Source organism: Asterias amurensis, chromosome 19, assembly GCF_032118995.1.
Source record: "Asterias amurensis chromosome 19, ASM3211899v1".
NCBI lineage: Eukaryota > Metazoa > Echinodermata > Asteroidea > Forcipulatida > Asteriidae > Asterias > Asterias amurensis.
Window position 1 is genome coordinate 4,139,730 of NC_092666.1, and position 23,102 is coordinate 4,162,831.

Genomic DNA, 23,102 nt, shown 5'->3' on the forward strand with positions numbered 1-23,102 from the left:
TTTTAATAAAAAAATAAAGAAATTATAACAAATGTTTACATCCTTGCGTGCAGTGTTTTGCATTGTGTTAGTATTGAGTTCATCATATCTGTGGCAAATCTCTACAATCAAAGCTGAATACAGGAATAATTGAGACTGCCAATAGCCCAGATAGATAGACAGCTCAGTTGGTACAGTACAAGCACATTCACCTGGAGGTCACAGGTTCAAATCCTGCACTAAACATTTTTCTTTACTGAACCCTATGATGTTCTAAAGCAGTCCTTAAAGTAAGTGCTAAAGCAGTCGATTCAAAGGTCTTTCAATGAAATAAACTTTGAACAAAATCCCATGCCACTGAATCTTTTTAAGGATCCAATGAAATTTCCCGCAATCATAAGTTGCATATTTATTTTACTAAGAGGTCGTAAATAAACTGACAAGTTTATAACTACCTTGAAAATTGATAAACACTATAAACACTAGCCCAGGCGGCCTTACACTTTCGTATCGTGCTACAGTGACGTCCTGGACATCAGGATACATTTCTGGGGCGGAAAATTTTCACAGCTTCATAACTCAAATCTTACATGCAACAAGCCACTAGCTTTAACAGATTCACATTCCATGGCAACATATATTTTTTTTGCGGTGGGTTTTGGTCGTCATATATTCTTCAAAAAAATCGTCATTTTCATGAAATAATGCAGCTTCCAACGTTAAGAAATTCAAATTTGTGTTCATACTCTCACAGTCTGCCGGGTGTACGCAAGACGCGCAAATATTAGGTTGCGTTTGCGTGTATTGCTGTGCAGTCAAGATAATGGTGACCAAGAATTCATGCGTCTTGCATCATGCGTCTTGCAGGCCAATGTATACGCGTACACACGGCCACAGACAACACTGAGAAAACGATCAAAACGGGTATTTTTTAACGTTGGGAGCTGCACTAATCCACGAAAATGACGGATTAGTGAGGAATATATGAGGACCAAAACCCACTGCAGAAAAATGTATGCCATCATAGATTGTGATTCTGTTGAAATTAGTGGCTTGTTGCAGGTAAGATTTGAGTTATGAAGCTTCGAAAATATTGAGACCCCAGAAAGGGGTCTCAATAGTTAGGACTCTGTATCTATGTACAGAGGAAGAGTCCTATATAGGGCTATATAAACACACACCTTGGTTATTTTCCTTGCCGTCAATTGATGAGCATGATTTCAACTGATGGTGACATCCAAGAAGTATGAATCTACCCAGGCTGAGTTATACACAAACATCGAGAGCAGGCTGATCAAGTGGTACTGCTGCTGTAGACCATGACTGAACCTAATATTAAATAAACAAAATGATGCAAAAATTTAGATGGTTGCATGGCCACATTGGTGATATTCGACGCGCTTTATAAACTGATTTTGTACACAACGATGATGTCAGAGTCCCACTTCTAAACAAAACACTGACCCTTCATGATTGACAACCCCTCTAGGGCGTGTGGTATGGTCCAACTTAGGATATCATCATGGCATACGAGCTGACCAGTAAGCCTGGGCGACTAGTGCAACTAGTGTCAACTAGTTACAACTATTGATTGCTAAGTCGAGTCGCGACTACCATTTTTCAACTACTGTACTCGGTTTAATCAGGCTGCCACAACTACTACAAAAATAGTCGCAACTACTACAAAATGTTAATGATTTTCGTAAGTAAACTATGTTCTTTACCCCCGATGCAAATTTAACATCTATTAAATTATTTTTTGGTGAATAGTCGGTTCACCAAACAGATAGTCGCGACTATTTTTGTAGTAGTTGTGTGGTGGCACGATTAACTGAGTGGTTGAAACAAGGTAGTCGCGGTTTGACTAACCATTCAAATGTCGCGACTTCAACACTAGTCGCCAAGGCCTAATGTCTTTCATCATACCTTGCTTGCATCATGGGTTCCTTGTTGTTCCTGATGTTCTGCTCAAAAGTGTTGACAACAGAGGGGGTAGACTCCGTTTCAAGAGCGTAGGTTGCGCATAGAGAGTGTACTCCTAATGTCTTTCATCATACCTTGCTTGCATCATGGGTTCCTCGTTGTTCTGCTCGGAAGTGTTGACAACAGAGGGGGTAGACTCGGTTTCAAGAGCGTAGGTTGCGCATAGAGAGTGTACTCCTAATGTCTTTCATCATACCTTGCTTGCATCATGGGTTCCTTGTTGTTCTGCACGGAAGTGTTGACAACAAAGGGGGAGACTCGGTTTCAGGAGCTTAGGTTGCGCATGGTGAGTGAACATCTTGGGATCTTGATGTCATTATGATGGGTTCATCTGCTGTAAAGGAAAAAGGGTAAAAGACTTTAAGCACATGTCATTGGTACAACATTAAAATGATCATCCAATCTGAAACTAAAAGGGGAGTCTTATACACCCGTTTCAGACAGGCGCTCCAGAGTCGCGCCCATCAAAATAGATTAGGAGCGACAGGTTGACCCAAATCAATTTTGGTTTCAGACAGGTGAACTTAACATATACATTAGCTTGTATAGGCTCATGACAAGATCAACGCCTGAAATCAAGGCACTCATGAGTCGTTCCGATTGACTGCAAGTCAATTTAAGACTTCTATTGCGTCCAGTCACTCCTTACTGTTTCAGAAGTTAAACTTTTCATGTACTTAGTTACAGAAACAGGTGTAATACTCTGTATATTTTAAAGGCAGATGGCAATCTCTTACACCATACCTTGCTTGTGTCATGGGTACCTCGTTGTTCCTGATGTTCTGCTCGGAAACACACAGTGACTCAGTTGCAGGAGTGTAGGTAGCACATGGTGAGTGAACATCTTGGGAACTTGATGCCATTATGATGGGTTCATCTGCTATGAAGGGAAAAAGCGGATTAACTATCTGCAGACTTGCGTTGTCTTGGTGCAACATTAAAACAAAAACAAATCATCAAAATACCTCATGTACGCCAAACTGATGTAGTTAGTCTGGATAAACAACATATGTACAAATGATTTAATTTGAAGTTTCATTGGAAAAAATTTGACCCGTATGAATGGATAGCCATAGCGATGCAATGCTTACCATCGAATGTAAAAGAATTTAATTTAAAAAGGTTCTTATATTTAACCTTTATTTGAGGACCCTACGAATTAAACAAATCGTGGATGGTCTCCGTCTGGAAAGTGGTAAGTTTTTTTTTTAATTAAACAAGAAATGTATTTGTACAACAACCGGGTCCGAAGGGAATGGCACTTTGAAAACTAAAAACACTCGCGGGGGGGGGGGGGGGTCGTTGAAAGTACGAGATGGTTGGGTACGAGTTTGTAAAGACGAGTTGACTCGTCGAATTCACTCGCGCGACCCAAACAGAAAAAACACTATTTCATCATTTGTTATCAAATAAATTCACTACAAACTCACCTATAAATGTTCTCAAAGTCTTTCGGATTCCGTCAACATGCCCAGGTTGATTAAACGAAGCAGTTACAGGACATTTTTCCTTCGTCTTCATGCTTGGAAAACTTCTCACGTGCGTGGACGAAAACCGCGGCCATTTTAATTGACCGTAATTCGCCTCATCAACTAAAAATAATACGCGTAGCACAATGTAGTTTCTCTATTATTTTGTTGTAAAAAAAAAAATTGAAACAAATTTCATTAATAGAGGAAGAATTACGGCTTATAATTTGCATTTACTTGTTTAAAAATAAACTAGACTGTAAACATCTTTGTTAAAGGTTATTTTCTTTTTAGAAGGCGGATGGATATTTTTTTACCTCCAAAGTTCTTCGTACAATATTCGTCAGTTTTTACGCCTACAAATCCAATGACAACACCAATAGCGTAACTGATTAATTTTGATGTGCGTTCGTAGAGAGGTCAGAGGTTCGAATCCTCTACCAAGATTATTTTTGTCCCCCTTTTTTTTTCCCCTTCCTTAATTAATATCGTATTGTCATTCGGTATTATTAAAATACAAGGAAAAGATAAATAATAAAATATGAATTATATTCCTTTCAGGTTGTTCTGTGGTTTACTACTTGTACCTTTTTTTACTATTTAATTGTTTTCTTCGATAAAGCTTTGTCTCCATTTCTACATAATATGCTGCCCATTTCCCTTTCTTTTTGGTGACATTATTTGCATCAATTAATTTGATAAACTTTTCACCAGTTGTTTCACTAGTTCCAAAAACCAATAATGCAGACCTCGGAATAACCCACAGCACCCAAAACAATGGACCCTTCCCATGAAATATGCTAATTACCTTCACGCATGCGTACAGACCCTGTTGGTTTGCAAACACCATAGAGTTATGCACGAAGTAGACGCGTAATCGCGTCTGCGTCATGCACCCATTAGCCGTGTACAAAACAGCGCGATGTTCCCTCATTTTGCCAACCAAAACGTTAGTGCGTACGCGCTATGTGCAATTTACATATTTCATTCAAGGGTCTATTGCCTTGGTGCCCTGTGCTTTTGCTGTGGTGCCCTCTGCAGGGTACCAATACAAACTTAGTTCATTTTCGTTAAAGAAATGCCCCTTACTAGAGGAAATTACTGTGTCCCTTCAAGAGCGAAGTTCAAGGTCTGACAATAAATCGTACCATGACATTTCTACACCAAGAAAACACTGTACGCAGATGTTCAATTTCACATAACGTCATCAAAACATGACTATTTATTGATAAAAACTATGGGAAACACACTTCAATTATAATACCTAATATGGTTTTTATTAAGAATGCAAAATGAGCACGGTTTGAATGGTTTGTCAGATGCTAAACCTTTATGGTAGTCAACAAACAAAGAATTGTTATGCAAATTGGTTATTTATTTGGTGTTGAACAAGGAAAAATTGACAAGAGTGGGACTCAAACCAACGACCTCCGGATTAATGTGCTGGCGCTCTACCAACAGAGCTATCTCAGCCCTATGTTGGGGGTCTCCCTATTTTGTTGATTTACTTTGTTCTGGGGTGCAATTACTTTTTTAACATCTGAAAGTTTTGACCAAAGATGATAACTTTGGAAACATGGGAGCCCCTTTGTGTTTTTGGAAACACAAATAATATCTGGATCCCTTGCCCTTCAAAGGGCCTTGTCATCATGATCAAAACACTAAATGGTAATGCTTAGCAGAAACAAGTTACAAGCCCAAATTACATTAAGTTTGCATTGTTGACTCAATTTTTACTTAACAAGAAATTTGTCAAGCAGAATTTACTGCTTTATGAAACTGTGCCCAGGCTTGTGGCTGCACAGGTCATTATAAACTCTCACCCAGTTACTGCACGAGTGCAAACTCCACATAGATTACTTAAATGTATGTAGAGTGCATGTGCAGTGGACAAGAGTTCATAATGGAGGACTTTGGAACGCTAGGTGGCAGCAGACTAACCAGGTCAATTTCCATTGTCAACTTTGTTTTGAGCATGCGCACAATACGGAGAACATTGGATTTACCTGGTAAGTCTGCTGCCACCAAGCGTCTCAAAAGTCCCCATTCAAAAGCATAGCAAGAGGTCTGCTTTGATAACGACAACACAGCTCCTTTAGTATTTAAACTAAAATGTGTGTGTGCACTTAAACTTGACATTGCTATGCCAGATATTTCGATAAGTAGAACCAGTTTGGTGATATCTTCGTAGGTTTAAAGAATACAAGATATCAGTTGGGAAGACCCCGAGTCTGAAGAGACAACAAAGAATTGGTGACTAGAATGCAAAGTGAATCATAATTACAACAGAAAGCAGTGTTTCTTCAACAAATTTTTTAGAAGTCAAACACACTTTTGCTGAGGGTGAATCTCAACCATGACTTCATGTCAATAGGAGACTTTCTGGGGACGATAGGTGGCAGCAGACTTACCGGGTAAAGCCATTGTTCTCAGAAATACGCGCATGTTTAGGATTACATAAACAGTGGAAATTTACCCGGTAAGTCTGCTGCCATTTAGCGTTGGAAAGTCTCCCATTGTCAATAATTGAACATTATAAGCTTTGCATTTGTCTTCATTTTAAGAGAAACTGGTTTTGTGTCATGAAAATCACCACAAAGAAATCAGTCATTCATTCCTAATAAATATTTAAATCTCTGTTTCACCATCCCGACGTCAGAACACAGCATATGCGAGAGTCAACCGGATGGTGAAGAACCTGGCTAGTCAAATCCTACTTCTTCTCAACAGCATCAAAATCAATTTCTGAAAAGAGGAAAGAATTAGGGAGAACACATTAAAATTTTACAAATCATAATCTTATTTTGTCAGTGAAGAAAAAGGAGCATAATGTTCAGGGCAGCAAATTCACACTTGATAGCTGGCCTGAGGTCAGTGATTTTCGCCCTGGGCTACTAAACTCATGACTGAAAAGTGCCAGACGTCTTGTGTTTTTGTTTAAGTGTTGACAATAAGTCTGATAAATGTCTCTTTAAAGGCAGTGGACACTATTGGATATTACTCACAAAATTTATTAGCATAAAACCTTACTTCAGTGATTTTCGCCCTGGGCTAGTAAACTCATGACTGAAGAATGCCAGCCGTCTTGTGTTTTTGTTTAAATGTTGACATTAAGTCTGATAAATGTCTCTTTAAAGGCAGTGGACACTATTGGATATTACTCACAAAATTTATTAGCATAAAATCTTACTTCAGTGATTTTCGCCCTGGGCTAGTAAACTCATGACTGAAGAATGCCAGCCGTCTTGTGTTTTTGTTTTAATGTTGACATTAAGTCTGATTAATATCTCTTTTAAGGCAGTGGACACTAAATTGGTAATTACTCAAAATAATTATCAGCATAAAACCTTACTTGGTGACGAGTAATGGGGAGAGGTTGATAGTATAAAACATTGTGAGAAACGTCTATCTCTGAGGTAACGTAGTTTTTGAGAAAGAAGTAATTTTTCACGAAAATGATTTCGAGACCTCAGATTTAGAATTTGAGGTCTCAAAGTCAAGCATCGGAAAGCACACACTTTTGTGTGACAAGGGTGTTTTTTCCTTTCATTATTATCTTGCAACTTCGATGACCAATTGAGCTCAAATTTTCACAGGTTTGTTATTTTATGCATATGTTGAGATACACCAAGTGAGAAGACTGGTCTTTGACAATTACCAAAGTTGTCCAGTGTCTTTAAATAAGTATTGAAGAGATTTTGCACATACATGTAGGCCTATTACAAATGAGATTGTTATACCTCTGTGCTAATTGTGAAGTTTGATTGGTCGAGAACCAATCATGTGACGCGCAACCAAACCGCATGTTACATGGCTCGCGACGCGCAGGGTAACATGAAAAGTGATGTACACCGGGTGTACATCACCTTGATCATTCCCAGCATTGGTTTCCCAGCGTTGGTCGATTTCGCGCTGTGTACGAAACAACCGCGGGTTCGAGGAAGTTGTTTCTCGTTCATGTGCTTATTAAACAATGAATAGTCCGCCGTAATAATGTTTGAAGATGACAACAGAACTTGGAGAAGAGGAATAACAATTATACAAAGGTATAACAAAACAATTGTTGCAGGTTGTGACTGGGGTCCATGGGTTTTGTACACCCTCGAGGGTAAATGGCACCCTCGGCTTCGCCTCGGGTTCCATTTTCCCCCTCGGGTGTACAAAACGCCATGGACCCCGTCACAGTGTGCAACAATTGTATATTGTGAACAACATGTCTCAGTGCTTGCTCAAATTAAAAGTTTTAAAGTGTTTAAACTATGTACATGTCTTTTTCTTTTTTCCCATTGTAAAGGGCCAGTCACACTGCACTGATAACAAAAACGATCTTGTTGCACAGAGAACGCATTTTATTGGTTGAATTGCTCCGTGCAGAATACGCGCATACTCAGGCATGAGAATGGGTGATGATAAAAAAAAAGGAAAAAATTCAGTTGATTGGAAATGTCAATATTCCATCATTTTTGTGTGCGAAGCTCTGGCTATTTTAGAAGCTCTGTGGTGGTCTCTAATGCATTTCTGACACCTATTTTTCCAGGTAGAAGTGAGCTACTTTTGTGTGATTTTTCCTTTTTTATTTTTTTATAATATGTTTAAGGGAAAATAAAATGTAAAGCTCAAACAATTCAAACAATTTTGGGTTCGCCTGCGATTTTATTACAATTCCGGAAAAAGAAAGGAAAAAAAAAAAAAAAAATTATCCCTTATTTCTGCCCTTGAAAATGCTTTTTTTCTCACCAACAACCATTTTTATAGGTTCTTGATTTGAAATTCGGTTGTGTAAAAGAAATTCTTTTGCAGTTAAATGTTTGTGATTTTAACGATCCGTCGGCGACGCACATTTTAAAATATATATAGGCCTATATACTTGGCGAGAGCGATGTGTTTTTGAGAAAGAGGTTGTTATTCAGCATAGGGTATAACTGGAACGAGGTTGAGATTAGACCCCAACATAGAAATAGAACCAATGAAGAAAGCACGTCGTCCGGACGCACAGTGTGTTCGCTGGTTCCCAATATATCTTTCCCTGGTTGTGAGGCAATAACAGGTACCAGTTTCCCATGGCCTGCCGGCGATCTCAGATTCGTGCCACGCTGCTCATTGGTTCGTGTACAAACCTGCACGTACACAGTACACATGGTGCAAACACGTGCATTGTTTTTTTCAGTAGACTTTCAAAAGTCTCCACACGTGTTATCTTTGCTGCAGCAGCAAGCGCATTACACGCAAATATTATTGAACCGTACCACTATAAACGAAGCAAGGAATGAGGCAAGTTTATACATCGGTCGCTGCTGCTCCATTATGCATGCGCGATGCCAGGAAGACCACAAGCCGTAAACTGAGCCAGTTGCTGGACGGCAATTTATTGTTTAGGTGCCGTTTTTTCATGAACGCCGTACGTGTGGATCCGCGATAAGAACAATTACAAAGGTTAACTGGACATTGTCTGACTAGAGAAGAGGGATTAGAGAAATCCAGATGTATACCCCCCAAAACCTACCCCCCGAATTTTATAGCAAATTCACATTGAACTCGGAGACCACATATTTTGAAGTGAAAAATCCGGAATTCCGGAAAAATCCGGAAAATTCTCATGCCTGCATACTTATTCCACCAATCGAGGGCATGCATTGTTAACCCTGATCGTTATCGTTTTGTTATCTCTGCAGTGTGACTGGCCCTGAATTAAAGCTACAAATTCTTCGGTTGTGTGGATTTCCAGCTGATTAATTTGAGCAATTATGTATCTTTTCTTATATTCAAACAGGGACCAAGGGTTTTACATCCCATCTAAAAGACATAAAAGTCATGCTTTGTGTCTTGCTTATGGACACAAGTGTGGCGACCAGGACCCGAACTCACACCCCTGCTGATCAGAAACTCCACATGCCTATAAAAGGGAGATTTTTGTTTTCAACAACGGATGGTTCTGCGACAGTAATGATGACCTTTGGCATCATCTGCACATGCATTGACTTTGAGGAAGGTCGTCCCTCAATTTCTATGACAGTACTTGGGATGAATCTGTGTTGTGCTGAAAACAACCACGTTTGGCTGAAAAACTACAAACCGTCGCAGAACCATCCGTTGTCGAACCAAATTCTTTCAAAGTGGTTTCTGTGACTCTTACCTTTAAAATCAAATGTAGGGAACTGGGCAAGATCTCCGCCCCCGTAGAGTTTATTCAATCTTGAAGATTCAGCAGCAATCTCCTTCTCGATGACAGGATCTGCATCAACGAGCTTACCACCTTGGGCCCTGAGAAGGACAAGAAGTACGACATGAATAATGGATATTGCAGTCTCATTCTAAGTAGGATTTGAAACTTTGCATGGTGGCAATACGATATGGAAAGGTTTGCGATAACACCATGCAATGACTACCTCTAATGAGTTGGGGTGGTTCTGAAAACTCAACAATCCGATCAGTATGCTCTGATCGTCTTCGGGAGAAAGCTGATCGTCTTCTGAAAACAGCTTTCTCCAGAAGCAATCAGAGCATACTGATCGAACAACGAGTTGAAACAAACAGTTCTTTTCAGAATCACACCAGCTCATTAGAGATAGTCATTACATGGTGTTACCCCAAACCTTTCCAAAGTCTCATTCTATCTAGGTTACCGAAGTGTTCCTCCTGTTTACCTCATGATAGGGAAAATCGATGCTCTGATCGTCTTCGGGAGAAAGCTGATCGTGTTCTGGAAACAGCTTTCTCCAGAAGACGATCAGAGCATACTGATCGAACAAACTGATCAAACAAACGGTTCTTTTCAGAACCACACCAGCTCATTAGAGATAGTCATTACATGGTGTTACCGCAAACCTTTCCATACCGTCTCATTCTATTTAGGTTACCCAATTGTTCCTCCTGTTCACCTCATGATTAGGAAAAATTCCCAGGTTGAGCATGGCTCCTAATACTGTACTGTTCACCCAGTTTCACTTATTTTGGTTGTGAAGCCAAGACTCCCAGATAAGCTAACTGTAGTCACAAGCCAACAACCCGTGGGAAGACGAGAGTTAGTTATAGATGTGGGAGAAAACTCTTGAGAATTATTCCAGGGAAACCCACGCAGTCAAGTTGGGACTGTTAACACAATCCACATAGTGCCCCGGCGTGATTTGAACGCATTATATGTAATTGCATTATAAAATTGTGTACAGTTCTCAAATGAGATATGAGAGTTCTTACCTCAACTATTTTTTATGTTATCAAAAATCTACATACAGTAAATTTAATTTCACTGCGACAGAATCTTACTTGCTCTTCTTTGCATAATCCTTGATCTTGTCCAAGTACAGCTTTTGTACTGGTGTCATCGACTGTGTGGATGCCATGGCAACAGATGATGCTGCGATGTTCCTCCTTAGTACCAAGCCTAAGGTGTTTTGGGCCTGGGGGCCGAGCCTCAAAATTTGCTGCAACATGGTTTAATCTGCGGGAGGCAATAAAATATAAGACGTTCATGTAAGACACAGAAACAAGAAGTTTTAGACCTTTCCGCAGAATACCCTGCTCCTGCAAGCACATACTCTCTGCTTAGTTGTACGGTCAGAGCGATTGTAATGTGATCTGCCTTTAATTTAAAGTCACCTGGAAATAGATTTGTTTTTGTTGTTTTGTTGTTTTTAACGATTTACATGTTTAAAAAAATAAACAAGGTTGTGTGGGGGGTGACTCCGCCTACCCCTTTTGTGACGTCAATCGAGGAAGACTTTGCCTTGATCGACCATCGAACACAGTACGTGGAAGTACATTCAAGTCTAAGTCGTGAGTTTTATGTTTCGAAAAAGTTGTTTTTCTTGCAATTTTCCGGCAATGTCGACCAGGTGTATGCAGCAAAACGACTATAGATGGGGTCAGTTTGCAAAGTGGTCTGGCCCGACGTCTTTTCCAACGCTGTGCAGCAAACACTTTGATCTGTTGTCGTGCTTCGAGAATCCAGAATACACTACAGATTTTGACATGAAGAGAGAAGTTCTTTTCTAAAACATGACGCCATCCCAACAGTTTTCCAGCTAGTGGGAAATCAAAGAAGGTACCTGTGAAAGACGCGACGAACCTAAAGGAGCATTTGCCTAACGTCACCGGGGTCAGCGACTCAGCGCTGCGTGTGGTGCATTGTGTATGCCGGTAACTGTGTAGCCATAGTCTTGATCCAAGACCATTGATGTTGCGCGGTCACACACAACCAACGTTCCGATCTATGCAAGGCAAAAACTGTACACGCTTGTTATAATCGAACGATAGCGGGCGCTCTGTTTCTCTGATTTCCGCATCTCAGCGCGTGCACAAGACTACGGCTGCACAGTTGCAGTGATATGTACAGGGTGCACCCCACACGCAGCAGCGCTGAGTCCATGACGTGCCAAACAGCCGAAGCTCCGCCCCCCTCAGGTCCGAATTTTCAACCTGGGTCTTTGCTCGGGAATCTGGTAAGTTTTTGTGCCTTTTCTTCAAATTATTTCCTCAATGGTGTTTTGATTGATATTGTAGGATTCATTAGACATTGAGGATCAAGTTCGTGTTTTTAGAATTTGTGTCATGATTTTCAAAAGTTTTAAAAATGGAGCAAATCTGCTGACTAGCTGTTGAAATTGTACGTTTTTAACCATTTTGCCCTGCACACATTGCGTTTGCTTTGCAACCCTCCGGCTACGCCATCGGCAGGAGGGTTACGTTATCGCAACTACCAATCACAAAGCACAAAATAATCATTTAAAAAACGATGCAGAAATCCCGAATTAGTACAAAGGTAGGAATTGTTTCGTAAGAAGGTACGAAGTGACTCGTGAGAAGGTATGAAGTGACTCGTGAGAAGGTACGAAGTGACTCGTGAGAAGGTACAAAGTGTTTTGTAAGAAGGTACAAAGTGTCCAAGGTACGAAGTGTCCAAAGTCACTTCGTACCTTAAAAAGATACAAAGTCGATGTGTCCACTAATTCTACCTCCGTGATGTGTCCAAAGGGAGTCATTTCTCACAGTCACAATGAAAACCAAATAGTTACGATGACGTCACGTACATGTAACCCTCCTCCCGACCGACGGCGGGCATAGTAGCGGGAGGAGGGTACTACTACTTATAACCATGAGGAATTTATTCCTCCATGTCATAACTGTCTGTTAAATAGTTAACGTAAACTGTGTATACTGTAATGTAAGGTCAAGGAACCAACGACCACAGCCTCGCAGGCGCAACCGACCGAGCAAGTCGACTTGCGAAATAAGCTATGATAATAATAATAATATAGTTAGCTTGGACTAAACCTAGGTCAATTCTAGAGTCGAGAACCGTGTTGAACTTTGAATAAACTGAACCTGTGAGAGCAGGTCGAGTTGACCTCTCAGCTAGCCCAGAGGCCGAGTTGACCGAAAGCAAAACGATAAAAATCAATCCTAAAAAACTGAACTATGTTTGCGAAGAAGTTTGTTCAACTTCGACTTTTAATTCAACCATTAAATTATCATCTCTTTTGTACGAAAACAGTCAATACAAAATGTTGATCATGTTATCTCTAAATTAAATCAACATTTAGCAATCAAACGAAGAAATAAAACTTACTTTTTAGTTAGTTTAGAGAGAAAATCGTGTCTGCTGTAAGCGTTTACCGGTCGAACTCGTACACAGAGCTTTGGAGCTCAAACACATTAAGTTGTACACGAGCGTTCAGTGAATTTAACAAACTGAGACCAAGGTTGAAATAAAAAAATTATTGGTTTTTATGGAGTGCGCCCTCTACTGGTGCTCTAACCTAGAGGCCCTCTGATTGAAATGACCCATCCCATCCCAGGCAGTGTGATCAGCTGATGACAACAACGGCTCTGTGTCTCTGATTTCTATGGTAAAGTGTGATTTATTTCTACCACAATTATGTGAATAAATGAGAGTTTGTATCGCTTTATTTTAAACTGAGGATGTTGATCATGATCTTTTTCCCCACACCACCTTTCCAACACATTTTTGCTATCATTCAATCATCAGATCTTAAAATTGAATGAATCAGATTACAAAATTATTATACAATTATTTTTATATTTAATAGGGGGGGGGGAGGGGGCTAACAAAACAATACAAGTTTTGTTTGTGTTTTGGTTTTGCTGGAATTAAAAAACTTAAAGTGATTTGCCGAAACGACCAGCAAGTCAACATTTATCAGCTTATCTGAGTACTTTTTTTTTGTGTACAGTTACAGACATTCAAATTCCTTTAAATTGTTGCAAATTAGCATATTGTTGTTGGTTGAGGCTGCTTTTATTTTGGCAATTTTTGTAACAAACTATTCTATTAAGAAAGTGCAAGGAAGCCTATAGATAGATCTACATTTTTGAGGCTAGAATACTGCTGGAACTAAGAATAGATGATAAGACTAAGAGGTTCGTTCCGTTAGCGAACTATGAACCTACATAGGAAGAAGTAGCCAGGGCTAGCATGGCCAGTGATGTTCGAACCTGTCTTCTTGTTTTTCTGGTGTGATGTACAGACCCTGTAATTATGTAAACCTTCCAAGTTCTAACCTTCTGGGGGAGGATCTGGGTCTAAGGAAATTGAAACAGGGGTGGATTTCACATATTCCTAGAACTATTTCAGTTTTGTCCGGCGATAGCCGGACGAAACCGAAATAGTTCTAGGAGTAGATTTCACAAAGGTAGTCCTAACTTAGGACTACTTCTAGAAACTATAAGGCTCAGCCTTATAGTTTCTAGAAGTAACTTAGGACTAGTCCTAGGCAATGCTAAGAAAGAGATAGGACTGGTCCTAAGTTAGAACCAGTAACTCATCCTAACTTAGGACTGGTCCTATCTCTTAGCATTGCCTAGGACTACCTTTGTGAAATCCACCCCAGGACATTAAGCAATTTTTCAAGAATTTTCACTTCTTCGACAAATTTCATCTAGACTTTAGGTTTGTGTAAGTTAAAGCTTGGAATCCTGTGATTGCGTAGGGAATACTGATGTCGCAAGGAATAATTCCTCTTTGCTCAACTCTTGCAAATTATTCTCGCAGCAAAAAGCAGAGTTGAGATGCCAATATTCGCTCCGCATTAGCAGGATCTATGAACCTGGCTTTAGATGATGAGCACTGACTGCGAAAGTTTAACTTAAAATTGTTCTTTTGTTTCACAGTTGAACTAAAGACTTGCACTCACCATCAAAATGCCGCTCATCAAGATTGCAACAAATGTCAAAGATGATTCTATAGACCAGGAGGCCTTCCTGAAACAAGCCGGTGTTGCGTTTCAGGAAACAATCGACAAACCGATGTCTGTAAGTTTGATCATCGTTGTATGCATTCATGCTTCGTCTTTTAAAGGGCAAGGGCACCAAGGCATTTTCTCCTTGTAAAGGGCACCCTGTTAGGAAATTGTAGATTTCTACTGCAGCATTTGAAGGGCACCAAGGCAATTATCAGGGGGCATGGATGCAACCGCCTTCGTTGTTTCTTTGAAGTATCAGGCCTACTTGAACTTCTCTTTAGAAAGGGCACAGCAGTTTTCCTTTGAAAGGGGCACTGCTATGTGGAAATTTTGTATTTGAATCCTGTAAAGGGCACCACAGCAACTGCTGTGAGTGCCCTTGGTCATTAGGAGGCCTGATACTTGATCTCTAATTTCCAAATCCACCAAACTGAATCAAATTTTCAGTTGAATCCATCCTCCCCTGCAGGTGTAGTCTTGGTTTCAGGTCCAGGAACATGGTGTTAGTGCTCACACACTCAACCAACGTTTAGATCTAGATGTACATGTACAAGGCAAACTGTACACACTTGTACTGAATAAACATTAGAGTGTGCTGTGACAAGTTTTATGTTTCCCCCACCACCATCTGGATCCAGGAAACAAAAATACAAAGCGCCTTCTGTGGTTATTCATTACAACTGGTGCAGTTTGCTGTGGTGATGCATGTAGATCTGAATGTTGGTTGTGTGTGTGCACACAAACACCATGGTTTTAGAACCCAGACCACTAAGTGTGAGTGCAATTCACACAACATACACCTCAAAATAACCCATGTCACCAACAGCAAATCGCATCTGCGTCTCGCAGCTATTAGCCGGATACAAAAATGCACGATGTTGCCTGAAAGACAGTGGACACTATTGGTAATTGTCAAACACCAGTGTTCTCACTTGGTCAATCTCAACAATATGCATAAAATAACAAACCTGTGAAAGTTTGAGCTCAATTAGTCGTCGAAATTGTGAGATAATAATGAAAGAAAAATAACCCTTATCACACGAAGTTGTGTGCATTAAGATGTTTCATTTCGAGACCTCAAGTTCTAAATCTGAGGTCTCGAAATCAATTTCATGGAAAATTACTTCATTCTCGAAAACTATGGCATTTCAGAGGGAGCCGTTTTTAACAGTGTTTTATACCATCAACCTCTCCCCATTACTCATCACCAAGAAAGGTTTTATGATGATAATTATTTTGAGTAATTACCAATAGTGTCCACTGCCTTTAAGGCCGAGTCACACTGCAGCGATAACGAGAACGATAACGATCACGACGCAAAGAGAACGCATTGTATTGGTTGAACCGCTCCACGCGGAATCAAACACGCTCATTCCACCATCGCTGCAGTGGGACCGGGCCTTAACTTTGCCATTCACATTGTTAATGCGTTATGTGCAATTTCAGACTTCATGGGAAGTGTCTACTGTCCTTGTGCATGTACATAATATAGTTGATTTGTAATTCTTTTTTCTAGAAAGTTCTAGTTCAGCTTCAGCTAGACCAACTGATGTCCTTTGGGGGAACCACAGAACCCTGCGCGATGATCGACGTCCTCAGCGCCGGTAAAATCAGCAAAGAAGAAAATATGAAGTATACTAAAGCACTCACTGAACTGATGGCGAAAATTAACGTTCCACAAAACAGGTTTGTTAATTTAGTATCTATGGGTAATTTATAGCCATTCTTTACCCTGATCCTGAAAGGAAAGCCCGGTTCATACTTCCTGCGAATGCAAAACGATGGTTGACGTCACAAATTCGCAAAGAAAAATTCGCAGCAGTTGAACTCCGCTCAACTCACTTGCGAATATCGCTGCGAAAGGAGGGTTGTGACGTCAAATTCGCTTCGCATTCGCATGAAGTATGAACCGGGCTGAATTATGATGATGTCTATAGTGGAGAATTAAAAAGGTCGTGGGTACGAATTTTACCTGAGTAATATGCCTGTGATTTGTTTTCAAAGAACTTGGGAATGTACTGAGGTTACAGTGCTTACTGTGTATATTGGTAAAACAAAAATTATTATTCTTTATCCCTGATGCAAATTTACCATCTATTAATGTAAATCGTTTGCAGTACCCGCTGCTAAAACGTAGGCTTTAAACTGCTTCTAAGCTACCCGGAAATCTTGCTACCAGTATGACACTGCTCTAGAATTGAAAAAGTTGTGAGTTCAAATCCCACCCGAGAAACATGCCTGTGATATTTTTGTTCACATGACATTGGGGAAAGTACTGAGTTTATACAGTGCTTACACACATCGGTGTATGTGGGTAAAACAAAATATGAATAACATTCCTTTAATCTTTCTCAGATCCCTGGGGAGTATAGGCCTAAACAGCCCCAGGCTGCCAGGGCGCTCCAAAGGCTTTTTCATACACAATATCAACCTCTACCCTCACAGACACCCTGGGTGAAGGGAAGCAATTGTAGCAAAGTATTTTGCTCAAGGACAAGTATATGACCGGGAACCCCAACCCACATTCCAATGACTTAACCACCAGAACTTGAATTTGATGCTCTAAACCACTCGACCATGACAACCTAATATACCCACTTAAATTGCTGTCTTTTTTTATTTTTTTATTTTTCTAGGATGTATGTTATCTTTGTGGACTTGCCGAGAGACAACGTTGGAGTCAAAAATACTGTTCTATCTGAGCTGTAAAAGACACCAACTAGTCTATTTCGCACTCAATATCAGATACCCTGGAACGCATCGCCAATACTGAACTTTACCAACGAAGCAATGTCACACCAGCATCAACACTACACGGCAACAATTACAACTGACAAGTGGGCACATTTAGTCAACCCGTAGTTGAGTTAGAGCCCATGGGTTAACCACGCACTGACTCACTCCACCTGAACGACTCACTTTGGAAGTCTAGTCAACCTTCCGCCTTGTCCTTACAGTGTCACTGGTTCCCCTCTGTGCTTTACACATGTTAGAGTGGAACGTGCTGTTGGGACCAGTTTTATGGGCCCGAGGCTGGTTCCGAATGGTCGACCACAGTAGTCAACCAATGGTCGACTAGCCTGGGTTCGAGTCCAAATGGTCAACCTTTATAATACTTAACCATTGTGCACACTCTCTAGGCATGCCACTCCTCTCTCAACAACTACTGTCGTCGATTCCACCACCAAACTCTTCCTAGCTTAGGAAAAATCTCAGGACTTGCGACCAATTAAGTTCTGTAACTGTAGACGTCAGGACGCAGTGAGTTACTCGTCCATCCTAACTCAAGATAGAATTAATCCAACGTTTCGTGAAGTCGGCTTTAGGTCAAGGAGACCCAACCTACATAACCGTATCGTAGAGGTACATTTTGTAGGAGCACTCATGCACACCTACCTACAGCACCTCTCTGATGACCCGGCGATGGTTGGTATTGGAATAAAGCAACTTCACCTAGCCACGCTCAACGTGCCAGACAATGGAAAAGAACAGTTAACAAAACAAACCGTACCAAAGAGGTGGAGTTCTTGTGCGCACCTACCAACAGCAACTCTCTGATGACCTGGCGATGGTTGGTGTTGGAATAAAGCAACTTCCCCTAGCCGTGCTCAACGTGCCAGACAATGGAAAATAACAGTTAACAACACAAACCGTACCAAAGAGGTGGAGCACTCGTGCACACCTACCTACAGCAACTCTAAGATTTACAAGGTGCTCTTGCGTGGAATAAACTTGTTTACTTTCAATACTGAAGACAATTATTCACTTAACTGCAAAAATATATCTCAGAGTTGTGTCTTCTACCCATCTAAATTGTGTCTTCTACCCATCTAAATTGTGGAGATTAAATCTTCAAAAGATACTTAGTTTTGATTGCTTACGTTTACATAATTTCATCGTGCAATAATTTGTGTCAGATTTCAAAATGTAAAAAACTCTGCAAAATGTTGAGAGTACTTTTTAAAAGGTGAAATTATGGCAATTATTAATATAATAATTATGCAGAGCTGTCAATATTATTTTTCTATAAATCGAAAAGTATTTAATTCATGTAAATAAATTCATGTAATTAATTACTGAGTTGATTTTGGGGGTTGAACTAAGAATTTACTAGAGTGGGATTCGAACCAAATGACCTCCGGATTAACACGCCAGTGCTCTTCCAACTGAGCTATCTAGCCCTATATTGGCGGTGCCTCTATTTTTTCAATATCTTTGTTCGGGGGTGCCAGTCAGAAGCCATACAATAATTAATAATAATTACTAATTACTATATTGATAGTTACTGAGTTTGTACAATTGATGGTGTGTGACAAATTAAAACAATAACCAAGTACAAATGTGATTGAATAAAACCTCTTCTTTTCAAAATTATTACAATATTGTGACGGTCCTGCAAGAAATAAAGTTTAAAACTATTTGTCACAAGTTCTAGGTAAAAGCAGTAGTTGATATTTTTATCCTATAGATCGAGTGGTTTTTATTAAACCCATTTACAGTCTGGGCTGAATTTAATAGAGCTGCTTAAAGACACGGTACACTCTCAGTAATTGTCACAGATCAGTGTTCTCACTGGGTGTATCTCAACATATATATGCATACAATAACACACCTGTGAAAATTTGAGCTCAATTGGTCATTGGAGTTGGGAGAACGAGTTTGTGTGCTTTCAGATAGGAATAAAAAACTTCTAGCTAGAAGTCTTTTATTATTAATTTTATTGAGAAATTACCTCTATTTCAAAATCTATGCTACTTCAGAGGGAGTCGTTTCTCACAATGTTTTAAACTATCAACAGCTCTCCAATGCTCATTACCAAGTCAGTTTTCAAGTTAATATTTGTTTTGAGTAATTACCAAAGGTGTACCTTCCCTTTAAAGGCACAGGACACTATTGGTTATCACTGTGAGCATAAAAACTTACTTGGTAACGATCAATGGAGAGCTGTCGATAATATAAAACATTGTGAGAAACGGCTCCCTCTGAAGTAACCTAGTTTCCGAGAAAGAAGTGATTTTCCACTAAAATATTGAATTCGATTTCGAGACCGCAGAATTTGATTTTGAGGTCTTGGAATCAAGCATCTGAAAGCACACAACTTCTTGTGACAAGGGTGATTTTTCTTTCATTTTTATCTTGCAACTTTGACGACCAATTCAGTTCATAGGTGTGTTATTTTGTACATAAAAATGTTGAGATACACCAAGTGAGAAGACTTACAATTACCAAAGGTGTCCATTGTATTTAAGCATGAAAATTTGCTAAGCTAAGCAACGATAAGTGCTTAAAGAAATTCTGTAGGCCAATGTCTTTGACAATAAACTTATCCTTTTAGCTCCGCCCCATGGCATATTGACCAATCACAACCCTTTGCGCAACCAAAAGCCCGACAAATAAAGTCTGACATGAGTGCGCGTTTATCTTGGCGCGCGCGGCAGAGTTGTGCAGAATGGCATTTTACTGACGTGTGCCAAAAACCTTCCCTTTAAATGAGTAAGTTTAGATATAGAGGGATAACACTAAGCAGAAGAAAAGATGACAGTTTATTCATAGACACACCACCAACTTCACAAGCGCTCTCTGTAAAATTACCGTTATTACAGCCATTGTGATCACAGAAACAGATAGCGCCCTCAACGATCAGGTCACCAGGGTCAAGCACGGGTAAGAACTTCTTAAACCAATCAGCGGCCTCTGCGTCACAGTAGCACCTGTTTTCAGGGAGTTCTTGTTGAGGTGCCTCGGTGGTATTTAGGGGCGGGGTTACTGGAGGCCCACACATCCGTACAACACCAGACATTGAATCGCCTGTAGAAATAGAAAAAGTACAAAGTCCCAATTTTATGATTCAAATCAGTTCAGTTCAATAAAACATTTATTCGGTACTGCTCTCACACATATTTACATAAAACGTACATGATGTTATATGTAGAAAAAGCCATTGAAATTCTGTCTGAAATTTCATGTTATTTTTGATGAGAAAAAAAATAGTTTATCGCTCAGGGATTTTCTTTTTGTTAAGTGATGTCATGCAAAATGTCAGATTGCCGATCGATCTCAAACTTCTACAGATTTGTCAGTAAATGTATAATGGTGGATTACACTGCCACTTGCCAGCAACATTTTTTGTTAGCAAAAACAAAATTGTGTAATGTTCCTTGAGGGGAAGCGACATTTGAAAACTTTTTGGCGCCAAAATGAAACCATATTTACCTGTTGGGCGAGATGAAACGCCCTCAAACACAACACATTGCGTGGTTCTCTCTGGACATGTATGAAGTAAATGTACACCTGGCTCATAACATTCCTCAGTCGAGTCTGGTGCCCCGTCCTCGTCAATGCAATAGTAGCAACTTAATGACCTAGCTGTGGGGACCAATCGGAATATGAGTCTGGGTTACATACGGTCCTTTTCGAATCTTCGGCTTTGGATTCGGGTTCAGGCTCCGTCCTCCGAATCTGGAGCCGAAGCTAAAGCCGAAGTCGTGGTTTCGAAAAGGGCCTGTGAGAAGGTAAAGTGATTAGACTGCATGGACTTTTGGGGTTCGAATCCTCCCGAGTGTACCACTGCATGATTTAATAAGAACTGTAATAAGTTTGTTGTCTAGTTTCTGAATCCAAAGTGAATGATTTGTGCAATTCATAATCATAGACGCTAAACGTTTGTATTCTGAAAGATAAATTGGCTTTTGCCAGCTTCACAAGGCCGTAGGTTCGGATCCTTAATAATAAATAATAATAATATGAACACTTATATAGTGCGCCGGTATCCACCACAAGTGATGCTCATGGCGCAAGGAAGAAACACAAAATTAAAGAAAAGCAGCTGTGAAACAGTGGGTTTTGAGGGCCTGTCCGAACTTATGAATAGAGGACATGTTACGGATATTAAGAGGCAGATTATTCCAAAGTAAAGGACAACCATTGATTTCAAAGTGACAAGAGTAAGTATTTACACCGTTACTGAATCACAGTTTATACTTGTGTAATTCATAATCAAAGACGTTAAACCAATGTTTATAAGGGTCTAACTCCGAGAAAGACTCTGCTATACGCTTCTCTTAATATTCATGCATGACGTCATAATTCTAACCCAAAATGAGGCTATGGGCCCTGGCTATGGGCGCAAGTCCCTATCTCTTGCAGTGGCTGCGTCCATCGCCTCGTTTTGGGGTTCGCATTGTAACGTACCTCATGCATAAATATTTAGAGAGGCGTATGGGTCGAAACGTCAGGCAATTAACTTTTTTTTTCATTTACACCATAGGTCATTTAGATTTGGTAAACAGTTTGCAACAGCTAATCTATTTTCTCAAAATATATTTACCTGCAACTATCAGGGAGGCCAAAAGTTGACTGAGCAAAAGAAGTCTCAAATCTGGGAATTGTAAATAAGATTATTGAGATAAACAGAGAACTGGCGAAAGTGGAATGAAAATAAATAGGTCATACAGTTTTAAAGCTTTAGGTTTAATAGGAACCGTTCCATTATATACACTATATTTTTAAACATAAAACAACCCTGTTAAAGACACTGGACACTATTGGTAATATTGTCAAAGTCAAGTCTTGTCACTATGTGTATCTAAACATTTGCATAAAATAACAAACCTGTGAAAATTTGAACTCAATTGGTCGTCGAAGTTGCGAGGTAACTTTGAAGGAAAAAACACCATTGTCACACGAAGTTGTGTGCTTTCAGATGCTTGATTTCGAGACCTCAATTGTGAGGTCTCGAAATCAAATTCGTGGAAAATTACTTCTATCTCGAAAACTACGTCACTTCAGAAGGAGCGTTTTCTCACAATATTTTAAACTATCAACCTCTCCCCATTACCCGTCATAACAAAGTAAGGTTTTATGATAATGAATATTTTGAGTAATTACCTATTATAGTGTCCACTGCCTTTTGGACACTTTCGGTACAGAATTTTTTTTTTTAAGTTCACAGGTTTACAAATAACTTACAGGGTTTACAGAAGTTAATGGTGAAAGACTTCTCTTGAAATATTATTCCATGAAATGCTTTACTTTTTGAGAAAACATTAAAACAATATCAATTCTCGATATCGAGAATTACGGATTTATGTTAATAAACACATGTCATGACACGGCGAAACGTGCGGAAACAAAGGTGGGTTTTCCCGTTATTTTCTCCGGACTCCGAAGACCGATTGAGCCTAAATTTTCACAGGTTTGTTATTTCATATAGAAGTGGTGATACACGAAGTGTGGGCCTTGGACAATACTGTTTACCGAAAATGCCCAACTTTAACCACTCTCGTTAAAAAGCTAACCCTACTCACCCATTATTCCTAATCGATTACACAATGATCTGTAGCAGCAGAAAACAACACAACCGAGGCGTCAAACAACGAACATAAGACCACAGTGTTCACATGAAACAAAATGGCGTACGGCAATGTTGTTCCTCTATTATACGAATCATTTGACACTCCTCCGAGCCACTCGA

The 23,102-nt window shown here is 39.8% G+C and overlaps 2 protein-coding genes and 1 long non-coding RNA gene across 5 annotated transcripts in view; 1 reads left to right on the top strand and 2 right to left on the bottom strand.

The window, feature by feature from the left end:
* The window catches only part of LOC139951246 (macrophage migration inhibitory factor-like), a 103,400-nt gene extending 83,996 nt beyond the window's left edge, over positions 1–19,404 (top strand). The window contains exons 2-5 of one of the 2 annotated variants that reach the window (XM_071950030.1): positions 13,228–13,276; positions 14,559–14,699; positions 16,146–16,315; positions 17,266–19,404. In XM_071950030.1, coding sequence (XP_071806131.1) covers positions 14,589–14,699; positions 16,146–16,315; positions 17,266–17,338 — 354 coding nt within the window. In that variant the 5' untranslated portion in view covers positions 13,228–13,276; positions 14,559–14,588 and the 3' untranslated portion in view covers positions 17,339–19,404. Of the gene's footprint in view, positions 1–13,208; positions 13,277–14,558; positions 14,700–16,145; positions 16,316–17,265 lie in introns of those variants that run through there. The other variant, XM_071950029.1, reaches the window with a different exon arrangement.
* Positions 1,191–2,784, bottom strand: LOC139951238 (uncharacterized). Its single transcript, XR_011787741.1, has 3 exons — positions 2,707–2,784; positions 1,906–2,296; positions 1,191–1,308 (listed from the first exon to the last, which is right to left on the bottom strand). It is a non-coding gene; the product is annotated as an uncharacterized lncRNA (long non-coding RNA).
* LOC139951245 (ATP synthase-coupling factor 6, mitochondrial-like) lies at positions 4,619–23,089 on the bottom strand. 2 transcript variants are annotated; one of them, XM_071950027.1, is made up of 5 exons: positions 22,936–23,089; positions 21,957–22,007; positions 20,843–20,995; positions 20,222–20,437; positions 10,737–10,869 (listed from the first exon to the last, which is right to left on the bottom strand). In XM_071950027.1, exons 1-5 carry the CDS (start codon positions 22,937–22,939, stop codon positions 10,865–10,867), a joined length of 429 nt encoding a protein of 142 aa, XP_071806128.1. In that variant the 5' UTR covers positions 22,940–23,089; the 3' UTR covers positions 10,737–10,864. The 2 variants fall into 2 exon arrangements, with proteins under 2 accessions (XP_071806129.1, XP_071806128.1); XM_071950028.1 differs by lacking the exons at positions 20,222–20,437; positions 20,843–20,995; positions 21,957–22,007; positions 22,936–23,089 and adding exons at positions 4,619–6,176; positions 9,565–9,692; positions 12,997–13,084 and having other exon boundaries at positions 10,695–10,869.
* Positions 23,090–23,102: the final 13 nt, after the last annotated feature.